Below are 20,117 nucleotides of genomic sequence, written 5' to 3' on the forward strand. Positions count from 1 at the left end.
TGCCGTGATGAATTTATCAGACCACTCTCTGACACTGCGCCAACGTACAGGGCTGATGTCAAGTGCCCATTTCAGTCGTAGTTGTCGATGTAGTGGTGTTAACATTAGCACCTGCATGAGTGTCGGCTTCGGAGGCCCATCGTTAGGAATGTTCGGTGCACTGTGTTTTCAGACATATTCCAACTCTGTCCAGCATTAAACACTGTTGTTGGTTCCACCACAGTTCACTGCCTCTCCTGGTTGACCAATCTGGCCAACCTACAATGTGGGTCACATGTCATCAGGGGTGGCTGATGTGTTGGCAAATGTGCCAACACCTTGTAGATAGAGGCGGCCTAAATGCACGCTATCTAACGCAGACGGGCGTGAATTCTGTAACAGGATAAGTAGTGAATTCTCATAAGAAAAGTATGCAGCTCCTCGAATACTTATCTTTTATTCTTTGATGTGAATACAGCAGTCTTGATGAGACATTTCATACGATAACTATCCAACTATGTAAGGCTAATGGCGCCTTGCTAGGTCGTAGCCATGGACTTAGCTGAAGGCTATTCTAACTGTCTCTCGGCAAATGAGAGAAAGGCTTCGTCAGTGTAGTCGCTAGCAAAGTCGTCGTACAACTGGGGCGAGTGCTAGCCCGTATCTCGAGACCTGCCTTGTGGTGGCGCTCGATCTGCGATCACACAGTGGCGACACGCGGGTCCGACATGTACTAAATGGACCGCGGCCGATTTAAGCTACCACCTAGCAAGTGTGGTGTCTGGCGGTGACACCACAGTGGCTGCCCATCCTCACGACGTCTGAACGGGGTTTCACTTTAGTTTCACCACGTGTTGAAGACACACACCACAGCACTCCTCCAACACCCGACAAATCATGCAGTTTCCAAAATGAACGTGCCGAGCTTCCGAGTCATCACGATCTGCCCTCCGTCAAATTCGGATAGATCGCGCGCCTTCCCCATTCTACACACGGACAGCACGCTCGCTGCCTGCACATACAATATTCCTGTGTCTCACTAGCAGTCATTCCTCGCCATGCGACGCTGCTGTCGCCTATCGACAGTAGATCGCTGGCCATAATGTTCTGGCTGAACAGTGTATGTTTGCACGTAGATGCGCCCTGCATACCACACGGACAGTGGGAAATATCACTAACCTGTGATATCCATGCTGGAAAGAGATAATTACGGACTGCCCACCGTATTACGGCTGCCTAGTTAACACCGTACACGCATCTGGAAACTGCACTGCGATAGAAGCATCACAAGTGCTGTCGATAGCCTAATAGCCTCGGCAAGAACGTGAGGTGCGGTGAGTGAGAGCTGGGATGGCGACGAGGCAATTTGTGCGGCACGCGAGGATCCGCCCGGCCCGATGATATACGGCGCTCACGTGGCGGATTCCGACCGCATAGCACGTGATCTGCAGGTGCTCCATAAACCCAAATTACCAGCTCCCCACTGGCAGGGAGGTTAAGGGGCCACCACGAGGCGCTATTCGCCGAAACTGCAGCAGATACGAAAGTCTTGAAGCTATAAATCTCCTTGTTTAATAGTGGCTGTGAAATATTGAGTAATGGTTGCGAAGTACGAACACCAGTTATCTGCTAAAGAACAGGAGGACTGGTAGGGGCAGAAGGAGAAACCCACTTTCAAAGGTTTTGTAGCTTTATGTATGTGCAGTCACTAGCAGTTATCTTGATGGAGACCGCCTGCGAGAGCAGCCGAATTGTTGGTAGTCTTAAGACGCAGCCCGTGGTCACACAATGAGCAGGATTTTATTGAACAAAGCTTGGAAATGTGTACATTATACAGGGGGTGAAGGGTGCAAGTACAGATATTTCTATTTATGTCTAAGTGCAGTGCACTGAACAACTTTACATCGGTATTTGATTCTTCTGCAGACTGATAACTATAGCTATTAGGGCTGATATGTTGAGTTAAGCACAGCGTATGAACTGTGTTACCCTAATCCCAGATCATTTGAACCAAACTTCAGTTTCCTAATCACAGTTACCGTGAGCCAAACATTGATATCTAACTATTGGCCCTTGTAAGTCCACATCATGGGGTAACCAAAGCCAACATGTCTTTATTTTACAATTTCTGACATACGTTTGATAAAATTTCCTTATATATGAATATATAGTAGTATATCCAACTTTTAACTGAACCAGTTGCTCTCTAAAGTAAAGTACAGATGTTAAAGTTGAAAAATGGCTTGAGTAGTCCTGTTTTATGTTAGGTCCATGAACCATGGACCTTGCCGTTGGTGGAGAGGCTTGCGTGCCTCAGCGATAAAGATGGCCGCACCGTAGGTGCAACCACAACGGAGGGGTATCTGTTGAGAGGCCAGACAAACATGTGATTCCTGAAAAGGGGCAGCAGCCTTTTCAGTAGTTGCAGGGGCAACAGTCCGGATGATTGACTGATCTGGCCTTGTAACATTAACCAAAACGGCCTTGCTGTGCCGGTACTGCGAACGGCTGAAAGCAAGGGGAAACTACAGCCATAATTTTTCCCGAGGACATGCAGCTTTACTGTATGATTAAATGATGATGGCGTCCTCTTGGGTAAAATATTCCCCAGGTAAAATAGTCCCCCATTCGGATCTCCGGGCGGGGACTACTCAAGAGGACGTCGTTATCAGGAGAAAGAAAACTGGCATTCTACGGATCGGAGCGTGGAATGTCAGATCCCTTAATCGGGCAGGTAGGTTAGAAAATTTAAAAAGGGAAATGGATAGGTTAAAGTTAGATATAGTGGGAATTAGTGAAGTTCGGTGACAGGAGGAACAAGACTTTTGGTCAGGTGATTACAGGGTTATAAATACAAAATCAAATAGGGGTAATGCAGGAGTAGGTTTAACAATGAATAAAAAAATAGGAGTGTGGGTTAGCTACTACAAACAGCATAGTGAACGCATTATTGTGGCCAAGATAGACACGAAGCCCATGCCTACTACAGTAGTACAAGTTTATATGCCAACTAGCTCTGCAGGTGATGAAGAAATTGATGAAATGTGTGACGAGATAAAAGAAATTATTCAGGTAGTGAAGGGAGACGAAAATTTAATAATCATGGGTGACTGGAATTCGTCAGTAGGAAAAGGGAGAGAAGGAAACATAGTAGGTGAATATGGATTGGGGGGAAGAAATGAAAGAGGAAGCCGCCTTGCAGAATTTTGCACAGAGCATAACTTAATCATAGCTAACACTTGGTTCAAGAATCATAAAAGAAGGTTGTATACCTGGAAGAATCCTGGAGATACTAAAAGGTATCAGATAGATTACATAATGGTAAGATAGAGATTTAGGAACCAGGTTTTAAATTGTAGGACATTTCCAGGGGCAGATGTGGATTCTGACCACAATCAATTGGTTATGAACTGCAGATTGAAACTGAAGAAACTGCAAAAAGGCGGGAATTTAAGGAGATGGGACCTGGATAAACTGAAAGAACCAGAGGTTCTAGAGAGTCTCAGGGAGAGCATAAGGGAACAATTGACAGGAATGGGGGAAAGAAATACAGTAGAAGAAGAATGGGTAGCTCTGAGGGATGAAGTAGTGAAGGCAGCAGAGGATCAAGTAGGTAAAAAGACGAGGGCTAATAGAAATCCTTGGGTAACAGAAGAAATATTGAATATAGTTGATGAAAGGAGAAAATATAAAAATGCAGTAAATGAAGCAGGCAAAAAGGAATACAAACGTCTCAAAAATGAGATCGACAGGAAGTGCAAAATGGCTAAGCAGGGATGGCTAGAGGACAAATGTAAGGATGTAGAGGCTTGTCTCACTAGGGGTAAGATAGATACTGCCTACAGGAAAATTAAAGAGACCCTTGGAGAGAAGAGAACCACTTGTATGAATATCAAGAGCTCAGATGGCAACCCATTTCTAAGCAAAGAAGGGAAGGCAGAAAGGTGGAAGGAGTATATAGAGGGTTTATACAAGGGGGATGTACTTGAGGACAATATTATGGAAATGGAAGAGGATGTAGATGAAGATGAAATGGGAGATAAGATACTGCGTGAAGAGTTTGACAGAGCACTGAAAGACCTGAGTCGAAACAAGGCCCCGGGAGTAGACAACATTCCATTAGAACTACTGATGGCCTTGGGAGAGCCAGTCCTGACAAAACTCTACCATCTGGTGAGCAAGATGTATGAGACAGGCGAAATACCCACAGACTTCAAGAAGAATATAATAATTCCAATCCCAAAGAAAGCAGGTGTTGACAGATGTGAAAATTACCGAACTATCAGTTTAATAAGTCACAGCTGCAAAATACTAACGCGAATTCTTTACAGACGAATGGAAAAACTGGTAGAAGTGGACCTCAGGGAAGATCAGTTTGGATTCCGTAGAAATGTTGGAACACGTGAGGCAATACTAACCTTACGACTTATCTTAGAAGAAAGATTAAGAAAAGGCAAACCTACGTTTCTAGCATTTGTAGACTTAGAGAAAGCTTTTGACAACGTTAACTGGAATACTCTTTTTCAAATTCTGAAGGTGGCAGGGTAAAATACAGGGAGCGAAAGGCTATTTACAATTTGTACAGAAACCAGATGGCAGTTATAAGAGTCGAGGGGCATGAAAGGGAAGCAGTGGTTGGGAAAGGAGTGAGACAGGGTTGTAGCCTCTCCCCGATGTTATTCAATATGTATATTGAGCAAGCAGTAAAGGAAACAAAAGAAAAATTCGAAGTAGGTATTAAAATTCATGGAGAAGTAGTAAAAACTTTGAGGTTCGCCGATGACATTGTAATTCTGTCAGAGACAGCAAAGGACTTGGAAGAGCAGTTGAACGGAATGGACAGTGTCTTGAAAGGAGGATATAAGATGAACATCAACAAAAGCAAAACGAGGATAATGAAATGTAGTCAAATTAAATTGGGTGATGCTGAGGGGATTAGATTAGGAAATGAGACACTTAAAGTAGTAAAGGAGTTTTGCTATTTAGGGAGTAAAATAACGGATGATGGTCGAAGTAGAGAGGATATAAAATGTAGACTGGCAATGGCAAGGAAATCGTTTCTGAAGAAGAGAAATTTGTTAACATCGAGTATAGATTTAAGTGTCAGGAAGTCGTTTCTGAAAGTATTTGTATGGAGTGTAGCCATGTATGGAAGTGAAACATGGACGATAACCAGTTTGGACAAGAAGAGAATAGAAGCTTTCGAAATGTGGTGCTACAGAAGAATGCTGAAGATAAGGTGGGTAGATCACGTAACTAATGAGGAGGTATTGAACAGAATTGGGGAGAAGAGGAGTTTGTGGCACAACTTGACTAGAAGAAGGGATCGGTTGGTAGGACATGTTTTGAGGCATCAAGGGATCACAAATTTAGCATTGGAGGGCAGCGTGGAGGGTAAAAATCGTAGAGGGAGACCAAGAGATCAATACACTAAGCAGATTCAGAAGGATGTTGGTTGCAGTAGGTACTGGGAGATGAAGAAGCTTGCACAGGATAGAGTAGCATGGAGTGCTGCATCAAACCAGTCTCAGGACTGAAGACCACAACAGTAACAACATGTTTATTAAGTTGGTTAGTAGTACGGTTCAGGTCGACAGTGAGATTATAGTGAGGAAGGAAATTTCGTGCCTGTTTAATTCAAGAGGGTTACTTGCATTACGTCACGCAGTTTCAAGGGGATCGGGCTACTGCACAGGCAACTGCACTGAACGACTCTCGACATGTGGCGTTAAAGGACGGGTGGATACTCACGCGCTGCTGTTGATGAAGGAGTAGACATTATAAAAAAACAATTGTTAAGCCGCAGGGGCCCAAAATGTTTTCGATGGTCCTTCTATTTTTGTAGGAGTAGGAGTGAACTTTACTTTTGCGAATAATGAAGCTGTTGCACATGGCTGCAGTTGGATTACCTTGGCTATTGTTCGTTGTGGTTCTATCGTAAGCATCGGTAGTCTGGAGAGTTTCAATGCACGTGACGTTATTAGCTACCGTATTCTTCAGATTAGTGAGGTCTCTAATAGGGATATTGGTATAACTTACTTTAGTTCTAGTATGTCTCTTGTTGCTTCGACTTACAATCATCGTAAGGTTGATAAGTCAGAGGTGATTTATGTATGGTGTAAAGGTGGCGGTGTGTGTGAAAGTGTGAATGTTGTTGGTGCTTTAACTCTTTATTGTCATAAATAAAGTCAATGACCTTGAAAAAACTAAACTTTGATCTTGCAAAAAGCCGAAGAGCGATTCTTGTTGCAGCTCTCAGGGGCAACTGGGAAGCTCTCTGTGTGAGGCACCGCTGAGCACATCTATCTGCCGCAGTTCATGACTATCTCAAGCAATGCGTTTGTGAAATTAAGTGAATGAATGACAAGCCACGAAATTAAGTGAGATTATGCTTGAACGTGATAGAGAGGTCTATCACGTTCAGTTCTTGGTATAATCTCACTTAATTTCTTGGCTTGTTCTTCATTCACTTAGTTTCACAAACGCAGTCCTTATATTCGCATAGCATTCTTTTATATTTTGAATAACATAATGCTTTAGTGAATAATGAACCAACTACTGTATAAACGTCATCTACAGTCAACACTTCACAAACTTTTACAGAGAGTGAGCTATGTAATAAAAAGTATGTTGTCCTTCAACATTAATTCGGACAATAATGTCGATGTACAGAGAGATAATTTACGTTAGACGAACAAAATGTGGACACATTTCCAGTCGAGGGTGTGAAATTCTTTCCTTTGAGCACGTTTTTACTATAAGGTATGTCAAAAATCGCCAAACACGTGACAAAGCTGGTCTCAGGGTACCGTCCTTAGTGAATTCCGGTGATGCCACGAGAGGGTTCTGGAAAATGTAAATATTTACAGCTCTAAGTCAAGAGGTTCCGAAATATTACGACGTGAAAGCCTAAGTAGGTGTTACCCAAACTACCTAGTGAACTGGTCGTTCTGTCGCTGTGACGTAAAAATTGTAAGTAGGCTGTTTAGGTTTTTATGTTGGTAATGCCACGTAGCACTCTATTTGAAAATCACTGACTGTGTTGTGTGAAGGCTGTGGTTGGTTTGCATTGTTGAAATTTGCTATTGTAGTGTTGGGCACTTGGCTGTGAACAGCGCGTAGCTCAAATGGTTCAAATGGCTCTGAGCACTACGGGACTCAACTGCTGAGGTCATTAGTCCCCTAGAACTTAGAACTAGTTAAACCTAACTAACCTAAGGACATCACAAACATCCATGCCCGAGGCAGGATTCGAACCTGCGACCGTAGCGGTCTTGCGGTTCCAGACTGCAGCGCCTTTAACCGCACGGCCACTTCGGCCGGCCAGCGCGTAGCGTTGCGCAGTTGGAGGTGAGCCGCCAGCAGTGGTGGATGTGGGGAGAGAGATGGCGGAATTTTGAGAGCGGATGATCTGGACGTGTGTCCATCAGAGACAGTAAATTTGTAAGACTGGATGTCATGAGCTGATATATATATATATATATATATATATATATATATATATATATATATATATATATATATGACTTTTGAACACTATTAAGGTAAATACATTGTTTGTTCTTTATCAAAATCTTTCATTTGCTAACTATGCCTATCAGTAGTTAGTGACTTCAGTAGTTAGAATCTTTTATTTAGCTGGCAGTATTGGCGCTCGCTGTATTGCAGTAGTTTGAGTAACGAAGATTTTTGTGAGGTAAGTGATTCATGAAAGGTATAGGTTACTGTTAGTCAGGGCCATTCTTTTGTAGGGATTATTAAAAGTCAGATTGCGTTGCGCTAAAAATATTGTGTGTCAGTTTAGTGTTGATCAGAATAAGTAAAGAGAGTAATGTCTGAGTACGTTCAGTTTTGCCCAGCTGTTTGAAAAGCAAATAACGTAAGGGGATTACCAGCACAGTCATTCAAAAAAAATTTCTAAGGGGACGTTTCAAAGTGATGTCCCACGTGAGCAGCGAGGATTTCCCATTACCGCCACTGGGTATCTCCACTGTTCCCATATTCTCATCGATCTTCTACTAATAAAGAATTAACATTTTTGTCGGGAAGTGACTGCGCCGCAACTACGCTTCCAAGTGTCGCTCATCCGCAGCGCGGAGTAACTTGAAAAGTGAACTGGTAGCCGAACGAATTAAACAAAAACATCGCTTTAAAACTGAACTCAGTTATTGGCTGTGTGAATTCTAGTGATTAATCTGTAAAGCTGAAGAATTTTAACAAGATTCACAGTCGAATATCACAAGGACGCGGTTGTATTGGCACAGGTTCTGTTAAGTCGTCACGTGTATTTTGTCCGTGTCGATACCTCTGCCCACAACAGGTCCTTAGTTGGTACTAGCCCTACTTAAATCCAGGAAGATCAGTACATTTTCCTCACCTAATGCCTGTCATACGATCTGATCTGAACTATTTAATGTTCATCTTTCCACGTTGTTTTGGACACCCCACTTCCTCTCAGACTGTTTTGTGTAGACTGCGTCTTTACAACCAAACATCCCATCGACTTGCCGATTCATCCTGTGGTCTGCCATACCTGAGTGTTGTTGTCGTCGTCGGCGGGCAGGGCGGCGCGCGGGAACTCCCTGGGGTCCTGGCCGCGGTGGCGGCGCGGGTGCCCCTCGTCGCTGCGGTCGGTGGAGTCGCAGCAGCAGACGTAGGCCGTCCACAGGCCGTCCTTCAGCTCCATCTGCCAGACGGTGTCGCTGCGCCCGCTGCGCGCCCCGTACACCGCCAGCGAGCGGTCCTCCGGCCGGCGCGCCTCGCTTCTGCCGCACAGCACGATGCCTGCACCCACACACACACACACACACACACACACACCAGTGTCAGCCGCGGCAAGCGTCGTGCCGCAGGTACGGAGTCAGCTCTGCTACACTGCGGTGCCACCTTAATACACAGGAACATTATAAAACCTATGAAGTATGAAATATGTCGATACAAAAGCAAACAGGCCATGAAAAATATTTGTTGTTGTTGTGGTCTTCAGTCCTGAGACTGGTTTGATGCAGCTCTCCATGCTACCCTATCCTGTGCACGTTTCTTCATCTCCCAGTACCTACTGCAACCTACATCCTTCTGAATCTGCTTAGTGTATTCGTCTCTTGGTCTCCCTCTGAGATTTTTACCCTCCACGCTGCCCTCCAATGCTACATTTGTGATCCCTTGATACCTCAGAACATGTCCTACCAACCGGTCCATTCTTCTTGTCAAGTTGTGCCACAGACTCCTCCCCAATTCTATTCAATACCTCCTCATTAGTTATGTGATCTACCCATCTAATCTTCAGCATTCTTCTGTAGCACCACATTTCGAAAGCTTCTATTCTCTTCCTGTCCAAACTATTTATCGTCCATGTTTCACTTCCATACATGGCTACACTCAATTCAAATACTTTCAGATACGACTTCCTGACACTTAAATCTATACTCGATGTTAACAAATTTATCTTCTTCAGAAACGCTTTCCTTGCCATTGCCAGTCTACATTTTATATCTTCTCTACTTCGACCATCATCAGTTATTTTGCTCCCCAAAAAGCAAAACTCCTTTACTACTTTAAGTGTCTCATTTCCTAATCTAATACCCTCAGCATCACCTGACTTAATTCGACTACATTCCATTACCCTCGTTTTGATTTTGTTGATGTTCATGTTATATCCTCCTTTCAAGACACTGTCCATTAAGTTCAACTGCTCTTCCAAGTCCTTTGCTGTCTCTGACAGAATTACAATGTCATCGGCGAACCTCAAAGTTTTTATTTCTTCTCCATGGATTTTATTACCTACTCCGAATTTTTCTTTTGTTTCCTTTACTGCTTGCTCAATATACAGATTGAAAAACGTTGGGGAGAGGCTACAACCCAGTCTCACTCCCTTCCCAACCACTGCTTCCCTTTCATGCCCCTCGACTCTTATAATTGGTTTCTGTACAAATTGTAAATAGCCTTTCGCTCCCTGTATTTTACCCCTGCCACCTTTAGAATTTGAAAGAGTGTTCCAGTCAACATTGTCAAAAGCTTTCTCTAAGTCTACAAATACTAGAAACGTAGGTTTGTCTTTCCTTAATCTTTCTTCTAAGATAAGTCTTAAGGTCAGTATTGCCTCACGTGTTCCCCGATGTCGGCTTCTACCAGTTTTGCCATTCGTCTGTAAAGAATTCGTGTTAGTATTTTGCAGCTGAGACTTATTAAACTGATAGTTCGGTAATTTTCACATCTGTCAACACCTGCTTTCTTTGGGATTGGAATTATTATATTCTTCTTGAAGTCTGAGGGTACTTCGCCTGTCTCATACATCTTGCTCACCAGATGGTAGAGTTTTGTCAGGACTGGCTCTCCCGAGGCCGTCAGTAGTTCTAATGGAATGTTGTCTACTCCCGGGGCCTTCTTTCGACTCAGCTAAGAAATATGTAAATAACAATTATAGTGTGCAAGAAAAATGTTTTGTAAAATTTATTTAAGTTCTTTGCATATGGATGGTGAGAGTGAAGTATCCGCACCAAGCTCTTTGTTGGTGGGAGAGCCCGCGCATTGATACATAGGGAGCGCGGCGAGAAGCGCGCAGTATTGTCGATAGAACACTATTGAGTCAACCTTTGTGCAGTGAAGTTGTGTGTAGAGACAGAGAGGTCTGCCTGTTCGCCACCAGCTACATATTACTCGAAGAATGCCGGCCTGTATGGCCGAGCGGTTCTAGGCGCTTCAGTCTGGAACCCCGCGACCGCTACGGTCGCAGGTTCAAATCCTGCCTCGGGCATGGATGTGTGTGATGTCCTTAGGTTAGTTAGGTTTAAGTAGTTCTAAGTTCTTAGGGACTGATGACCTCAGATGTTAAGTCCCATAGAGCTCAGAGACATTTGAACCATTTGAACTACAATGCGCCACTGTGGTGCAGGTGAAATCGAGGCCAAAAAATTGATAGAGAGCACTCCTATCAAGCCGGGAAGCAGCCTCAAATTGGCCTAAAAAAGCCATCCAAACGACAGCTCGTGCGAGCCGCGCCAGATTTTGGGGCAAATCATCCCTGAATATAAAAAATTCCTAATCTTGTAAGTCAAAATGTAAAATTGCCGTTTGTGTAAATTTTACTGCCGAGTAACATCTCTGGTATAGCGGTAGCATCTTTGACTAGTGATAAAAACTTCCTGCCTCCCAGGTTCGAACTCAGCCACTGCGACATGAGAAGTCACCCTCGTTGTGCCAATGGCCATGTCAAAGAGTGAGGGGGAGTGGGTAGAGGTTCAGAGCACTATCTTGCCCTTGGGGTGGGAAATTGCCTCTAAAAGGCGGAAAAATCACCAACTGAGGATGCAGGAGGCAGTGGAAACCACTTCATTAAAGACAAATAACGTTTATCCGCAGGAAATGTGGCCTGTAGTTGAAAAAGCGTCATGCTGAACCCACCATTGGCAAAAGATTGCGCATTAATCCACCAGTCAGATCGCTTGGAGATCGCAGCCAACGAAGGGATAACAATGAGTAAAAGATTGAATAACCAACAAAAGAGAAACGTTCTACGAGTCGGGGTGTCAAATGTCAGGAATCTGAAGTTGGCGGATGTAAGACGTGTATATTTCTATTGTTTATTGTCAAACCACAATTTATGAAAGTTGTTTATATTTCATTAATAGGATTAAGTAGGAATAACTAATATTTGTCATGTTGGAAATAATTGTGGTAGCAGGGAATGTCTGCACCAAAGTATTGTTGGCAGGAGAGACCGCACATTGATATAATTTTAAAAAGGGCAGGAGAGACCGCGTATGGATACATTTTAAGAAAATAGCGGGAAAGACCGGGCATTGATACATTTTGTAATGGTAGCAGGGATTGTTTGCACCAGGAAGCATTGTTGGCGGGAGAGACCGCACTTTAGCGTTCTTAGGAAGTCAGTAGTAAGCGAGAAGTGAAGCGAATCGGTAGCAGGTCTGAAGCGAGAGGTTGAGAGGAGCGGTGTGCCTGCCAGCCACCAGCTATGATTTACAAGAGGTTATAAACGGATGTACAGAGACATCAGCTAACTATTATCATAAGAGGAATTAATATTATTGAATTATTTTTTTCAGAAACTCAAGACTACTGAAGGTACGTTTGAGAAATGCTAGCTGTAAGATTATTGTAAAAAGTAAGTCCCATTTGAACGTTTGTAAAATCATTTCATTCAGAATACAATTAATGTTTGCCAGCAATATTGCATTGCTGATTATAATCCATCCCAAAAACCATCAACGTAAAACTTAGCAAAATTTTATTGTTTTCACGAAAAAGCTTAACTATGAATTACGTAACGTCAGTCAAATTAATTAAAGAATAACGTCAGCTTCGCTATTAAAGAATAACGTCAGCTTTGGTAATAAATACAGCCTCTTATTATGACAGCCCACCAGAAGCTAATAAAGTATCGTAAAACAGAGCAAGTATATTCATGTTGCAGTTCGATCTAGCAGTCGGATGGCGATCCAGTAACAGTAAAAAAGGTAAGAAACAGTTTTGGGTTATTGCAGATAACGACTGAGGGACACGACGACACATTCTTTGTTTCGTCGAAATAATCAGAAAATCACTTTTAATAAACAGTAATTAAATTTGTATGCGAAGTTTGAGAAAGAGAATAAATTTCAAAGGGAAGAGTTCATTTGTTATTATTGAGCAAGAGATAGAAATCCTAAGGGAAGGTTTCATAGGTTATTGTAGAAGGGAAGGTTGCGTAACAAAAGAGATATAGAGGAGACGGGATGGTTTCACGGAGAAGCTAGAAAATCTGAAAATGAAAATGCTAAGGCAAAGAATTGGAATATGGAAGTACTAAAAATGAAGAGATACACTTGAAGTTTTCTGAGGCTATAGATGCTGTGATAATGAGAGCTCAGTAGGCAGTTCAGTTCAAGAGGAATGGACAGCTCTAAAAAGGGCAACCACGGAAAGTGCAAGAGATATAACTGTGAAAAAATCGTGGGTAACGGAAGAAGTACTTCAATCGATACACCAAAGAAGGAAGTACAAAAATGTTCATAAAAACCCAGGAATACAGAAAAATAAGTCACTTGGGAGTGAAATAAGTAGCAATTACAGGGAAGCAAACACGAAATGACTAGAGGAAAGATGTGAAGAAAGCTAAGAAACAATGGTCGTCGAAAGGATTGGTTCAGCGAATAGAGAAGTCAAAACAACCTTCGGTGAAATTAAAAGCAGGGGCGACAACATTAGGAGGGAAATGCGAATTCCACAGTTAACTGCAGAAGAGAGAGCGGATAGGTGGAAAAAGTACAAAGGAGACCTCTATTAGGGGAGGAACTGTCTGATGACATGACTCAGGAAGAAATGGAAGTCGATATCGAAGACGTACGGTTCCAGTATTAGAGTCAGCATTTAATAGCGCGTTGGAAGACCTGCAATCCAGTAAGTCAGAAGGGACGAATAACATTCTTAGGAATTTTTGAAATCATTGGGGGAAGTAGCAACCAAGCGACTATTTGTGTACATAATTTATAAGTCTGGAGTCATACTATCAGCCCTTCGTAAAAATATCTGTATCATCCAAGCAATTCCGGAAAAAAGAGAGGGCAACAAAGTGCTAGAACTATCGCACAGTCACTTAACAGCTCATGCAAACAAGCAGCTGACAAGAATAATGTACAGAAGAATGGAAAAGAAAATTGACGAGCGGTTAGATTGGAATTAGTCTGGCTTTTGGAAAGGTAAGGCACAAGACAGACAGTTCTCAAGTGCGACTTATAATGGAACTAAGACTGAAGAAAAATCAAGATACGTTCATAGCATACGTCGATCTGGAGAAAGCGTTCGACAGTGTAAAATGGTCCATGACGTTCGAAATTCTGAGAAAAGTGATGGTAAGCTATAGGGAGAATTTTAAATGTAGATTTAAAGAGCATAATAATAGAGAGAACGGGACGTCAGCTGATACAAAGCATCTTAAGAATGAGCAGTATTCGTTGAGGGATATAACGGAAAGCGTGAAGGTGTAGAAAGTTGAAGAAAAATTATGGTTGCTATCAAATTTAGAGGAGCTATAGATCTATTGCGCCTTGAAAGAGTCGACGTCTTAAATGAGAGGATGAAGTGTCTAAAGGGCATTTATGGACACGCTTTAGCGATATCCTACTTCAGAAGCAGTCACCAAAGTATTTTGCCCAGTGACGTAGGATTTTCGCATGCTATTTCCGATCACAATGCAATGAAGAGGTACTTTTAAGTTACAGTGGGCTAAGATCAGACAGGTATTTCTCAAAGATTTCATGACAGCCAGTAGTATGGTTGGTGCTGAGCATTAGGCTTTAAGTAAATTGGTAGGTCATGGCAGCGGCTTTCAGTTTGCAACTGTACCTCGGGAACGGTGGATGGTTGTGATGTTTTATATTTTATGGTCTGCGTAGACGATGCGTGTGTGCTGCTTGTTTTGTAGTTGTGACGAAGATGAATGGCATAAATTTTTGAGGTAAGGACGTCTCTAATCCTTATATGTCTTTCTATATAAGGAGGACTGTTTTATCTGATGCTTTTAGCACTTGAAAATGGGATAACGTTGTCCCGAAGTACGTTGTGGCAATAATCACAAGATAGACAAATGTGCTGAATATCTTCAGTATTGCATAAATAATAGTTGTATGGTGGCTTCACATCAGTTAATACGTACAAGAACCAAAAGGAAACAATAAGAGGGGAATAACAAGAAGGAAGTGCACGGATTAGAAAGGGTGTACGAGTAAAAGAGGGATGCAGTATTTCGCCCCTACTGTTCGATCTGTACATCGAATGAGCAATGACAAAAATAAAAGAAAGCTTCAAGAGGGGGATTAAAATTCAAGCTGAAAGGCTGTCAATGATAAGATTCGCTGACGTCATTGACATCCTAAGTGAATGTAACAAATATTTACAGGATCTGTCGCGTGGAATGAACAGGTTAATGAGTACAGAATATTGACTGAGAGTAAACTACAGAAAAATGAAAATAATAAGGAATGACTGAAGTGAGATTAGCTATAACCTTAACATCAAAATTGTGGATCACGAAGCAGATAACCTGAAGGAATTCTACTACCATGGAAGCAATAAGTGGGTCGAAGTAGGGATGGCCTAAAAAGCAGACTAGCACAGGCAAAGAGGGAATTCCTGGCAGGAGAAGTCTGCTAGTATCAACTATTGACTTTAATCCAAGGAAAAAGTTTCTGGGAATGGACATTCGAAGCACATCATTTCATGGTTCATAATCATAGACTGTGAGAGAAGCGATTGAGACGTGGACATACCGAAAACAGAGACAAGAAAAGCGATAAGATCATAGAACTTGTGTTAATATGTAAGGAAATAACTTCCAGCGTAAGGACGAGCTGTAGAGAGTAAAGCTGTCGGGGAAGACAGAGAGCCTGCAAGTAGTTGAGAACATCGGGTGAAAATGGTACGCTGAGATGAACAAGTTGGTGCAGGAGCGCAGTTCTTGATGGGGCATACTAAACTGAAGACCTCCCTCGCCCTCCCCCCAAAGAAAAACAGGAAAAAGTATAAAACTAAGAATTAAATTGCCTTGTTTTGCTGGTCTTACTATGATCTACTGTCCTTGTGACGGTTAAGTATTGGTTGAACTGTAAACATAATTAGTTTTGCATAATGCTTACAAAATTCATTTTTCTTTCATTGCCCCACAGGAAATTTTTAAGTAATAGTAGTAAAGAAAAAGCCGATCAATCCGGTGGCATAAGAGAGCGAGGGGCATTGAAAATCATGCGTGGCGCCAATGCACCGCAGCTTAGGTGGCTTTTGTAGGCCAACTTGAGGGTGTTCTTCCGGCTTGATAGATCACAAGTGTACTTTCCCTCCACCATTGAGGTACGTTGTAAACAATTACCATTTACATCGTGTATGCTATTAACAAACGCGGACTGACTGCTGTGGTCAAAGACAAAAAAAAAATGGCTCTGAGCGCTATGGGACTTAACATCTGAGGTCATGAGTCCCCTAGACTTAGAACTACTTAAACCTAACTAACCTAAGAACATCACACATATCCATACCCGAGTCAGGATTCGAACCTATGACCGTTGAGGTCGCGTGGTTCCAGATTGAAGCGCCTAGAACCGCTCGGCCCCATCGACCGGCTGGTCAAAGACATTTTCAACCGAATCGATCCTAGCTTTCGATACACACTTTTAAAATTGTAGACGCAATTTGTCTCCCAAAGAAACTGAAACAAGGGTTGGTTTAACACTGATAAATATCAATGTTTAGAACCCATTACATAAGTAACTATTAGGTAAGTAGCTTGTAATGGCACCTGTATTGGTTTATTGGAGCTGTAATTGCTGCTTCCTGTCAAGCTAACGACAGAGAACCGGCGAAAGTGGCAGTAAAATGAACGACACAGGGAGGCGCTGTGGCTCACGGTAGATAATGTCCGGCTTTACGGGTCCCTGCTGGAGAGCGCCGTTTATAGCGCTGTCGACGTGCCGGTGACAAATGTGCAGAACACTTGTTAGTGGTCTCCCACTGAGGCAGCTCGCTCCCTGCAGTCTGTCAAAATTTTATTGCATCAAAACGTCCACAAATATATAAAATGTTTTCTATGTGCCGGTAGTTTTATTCTCCATATGAGCAGTGTAATATAGGGTGAAACTGGTATAAATACAGATTTTTGTATTGGTGAGTGAGGTCGGTGTACTGAACAACGTTACATCAGTATTAAAGTCATTTGCAGACCTATAATTACAGGTATTTCAAGGTGTACGCTTTTAGGTTGGTTAGTACATCCAGGTATGTGCGGCAAGACCAGACTATCAATGCTTATTTGACCATGAGCATTAGATCAGGACATGAAGTGTGGACGCGTAGGCACATAGCGGCTAGTCTATACTAACAGCAGTAGTTCACTTATTGCTGCAGTTATTACCATGCAGAAAACGTCAGGTCGTAAAGTTCGTGGCATGTTGGTGGGAAGACTATTCGACGCAGAGAAAAGACAACCAACTTACGGATGTGGGTGCATATTAAGGTACTACATTAAAAAATATCTTCACTTACACTATTTGATCAAAAGTATCCGAACACCCCCCAAAACATACATTTTTTATATTATGTGCATTGTGCTGCCACCTACTGCCGGGTACTCGATGTCAGCGACCTCAGTAGTCATTAGACATCGTGAGAGAGCAGAATGGGGCGCTCCGCGGAACTCACGGACATCGAACGTGGTCAGGTGAATGAGTGTCACTTGTGTCGTATGTCTGTACGTGAGATTTTGAGATTTTCACACTCCTAAACATCCCTAGGTCCACTGTTTCCGATGAGATAGTGAAGTAGGAACGTGAAGGGAGACGTACAGCACAAAAGTGTACAGGCCGACCTCGTCTGTTGACTGACAGACCGCCGACTGTTGAAGAGGGTCGTAATGTGTAATAAGCAGACATCTATCCAGACCATCACGCAAGAATTCAAAACTGTACAGGATCAACTGCCAGTACTGTAACAGGCAGGAAGTGAGAAAACTTGGATTTCATGGTCGAGCAGTTGCTCATAAGCCACACATCACGCGGGTAAATGCCAAACGACGCCTTGCCTGGTGTAAGGAGCGTCAACAATGGACGATTGAACAGTGGAGAAACCTTGTGTGGAGTGACGAATCATGGTACACAAAGTGGCGATCAAATTGGCAGGGTGTGGGTATGGCGAATGCCCGGTGAACGTCATCTGCCAGCGTGTGTGGTTGGGGTTGAGTTGTGTTGTTTAAGGGAAGAGGCCAAACAGCGAGGTGATCGGTCTCATCGGATTAGGGAAGGACGGGGAAGGAAGACGGCCGTGCCCTTTCAAAGGAACCATCCCGGCATTTTCCTGGAGAAATTTATGGAAATCACGGAAAACCTAAATCGGGATGGCCGGGAGTGAACCGTCGTCCTCCCGAATAAGAGTCCAGTGTGCTAACCAGCGTGTGTGGTGTCAACAGTAAAATTCGGAGGCGGTGGTGTTATGGTGTGGTCGTGTTTTCCATGGAGGGGGCTTGCACCCCTTGTTGTTTTGCGTGGCACTATCACAGCACATGCTTACATTGATGTTTTAAGCACCATCTTGCTTCCCACTGTTGAAGAGCAATTCCAAGATGGTGACTGCATCTTTCAACACGATCGAGCACCTGCTCATAATGCTCGGCCCGTGGCGGAGTGGTTACATGACAATAACATACCTGTAATGGACTGGCCCGTACAGAGTCCTGACCTGAATCCCGTAGAACACCTTTGGGATGTTTTGGAACGCCGACTTCGTGCCAGGTCTCACCGACCGAATTCGATACCTCTCTCCAGTGCAGCACTCCGTGAAGAATGGGCTGCCATTCGCCAAGAAACCTTCCAGCACCTGATTGAACGTGTGCCTGCGAGACTGGAAGCTGTCATCAAGGCTAAGGGTGGGTCAACACCATATTGCATTCCAGCATTACCGATGGAGGGCGCGGCGAACTTGTAAGTCATTTTCAGCCAGGTGTCCGGATACATTTGATCACATTGTCTATATCCATTACAACCTGAACAGTCGCTCTTGGGCAAATATCAATAACAGTGACATCACTGCGGTGTTCTACACAAATGCACTCGTAATGCAAAGAAGAAAAGGAAATCAGATTAACATTCTGCTGGACTGTAATGAAAATACGTTTGTGAGCCGAAACATAATGATCACGCCCCATCCCGAGGTTAGATGCCACCTGGTGGCGTTGCGACAACGAGTTACGGTAAAGAATGTGTGTAAGAGGAGCAGAGAGGAATGGAGAACTATTCTAGCAGCGATATGGGGCACAAATGAGGAAATCCACAGACCTAAGCGATTTTCACAAAGGGAAGACTTCTTCTATGTTCTGTCTCTTGGGAACGATGATCCGAAAATGGTGAAGCTGGTCGGTTACCATCGTGAGCATTTATGGGAATAGTTTGAAGGATGCTAAAACCAAGAGTACGTGACAAGGTGTTAGACAAGTGCGCCTCATCGCAGAACTTGGAGATCGCAGGCTCATCCGCCCTGTAAAGTGTCCTCTGGAAGATCCAACAACAGAGCACAATGGTGGGGCAAGCACGAATGTTTCGGAGCACAGAATTCAGCGCACACTGTTCAAAGTGGCGCTCCGCAGCAGACAATCTACGCATATTCCCATATTGACCTGACGACATTATCAGTTACGACTGCAGTGTCCATCGAGGGTGGTGGTGGTGGTTGTTGGGATGTTTAAGGGGGACTAAACATCCCAACAACAGTCCATCGAGGGCATCGAGCTTCGACCGATCAGTAAAATCTGTCGCCTGACCAGATGAATCACATTTTCTTGTTACACATGGTCCATGGTCGTAATCGGATGAGCGAACGGGTTCTCGAAACATGAAACACTATGGATACAGGCTACCGAGTGTAGTATTATTGATTGGGGAATGTTCACCGTGGCTTCGATAGGACCCGTGGTGGTATTGGCAAGATGACAGCTGTAGATTACTAGAAGATTACTGCAGACCACCTCCATCCCTTCATGCTTCGTATCTTCCCTGACGGTGATGACGTTTTCAAACAGGTTAACTGTCCGTGTCACAAGGCGAGAATCGTGCTACAGTGCTGGAGGAGCGTGATGGTGAACTCACGTTGATGTCTATGTCATCAAATTTGGCTGATCTGAACCCAACGAACACATCTGGGATTCTATCAGGCGCAATCTCCTCTCCCACAACCCACCAGCTCGTAATACACGGGAATTGTGTGATCAGTGCGTAGACATCTACTGCCTCATACCTCTAGAAACGTACCAATGACTTGTCGAACCCATGTCATGCAGAATCGCCGCTGTAACGCGTTCCGTTGTTGGACCAAGACTGTAATACTGTTTAGTCGTCGGTTTGTATCGCTCGTGGTATCCACATGTGCTCGATAGGATTGAGGTCACTTGGCGAGGAGGCGGAGGCACAAAAGCCTCCTCATCAAGCTGATGTGGCGCATTGTCGTTCTAAAGATACGTGTCGTTGGGATGCTGTTGTAAGAGAGTGCAGCTGGTCAGACATTAGCTTCCTTAACTTTGTATGGTAAGGACGGTAATGTAATCGCGGAAAGATTCCCATATGACGATACCTTATTCGCCGGTCTGAAGAACACACTGCTGCCAGTCG

General features: G+C 43.5%; 1 protein-coding gene across 1 annotated transcript in view; it reads right to left on the reverse strand.

Moving 5' to 3' along the window:
* LOC124545757 overlaps positions 1 to 20,117 on the reverse strand; it is a 214,109-nt gene that overhangs the window by 117,463 nt on the left and 76,529 nt on the right. Inside the window, exon 4 of the mRNA XM_047124700.1 lies at positions 8,513 to 8,763. Within this exon, the coding sequence (XP_046980656.1) occupies positions 8,513 to 8,763 (251 nt within the window). The remainder of the gene's footprint in view (positions 1 to 8,512; positions 8,764 to 20,117) is intronic.

Source organism: Schistocerca americana, chromosome 8 (assembly GCF_021461395.2).
Source record: "Schistocerca americana isolate TAMUIC-IGC-003095 chromosome 8, iqSchAmer2.1, whole genome shotgun sequence".
NCBI classification, from domain to species: domain Eukaryota; kingdom Metazoa; phylum Arthropoda; class Insecta; order Orthoptera; family Acrididae; genus Schistocerca; species Schistocerca americana.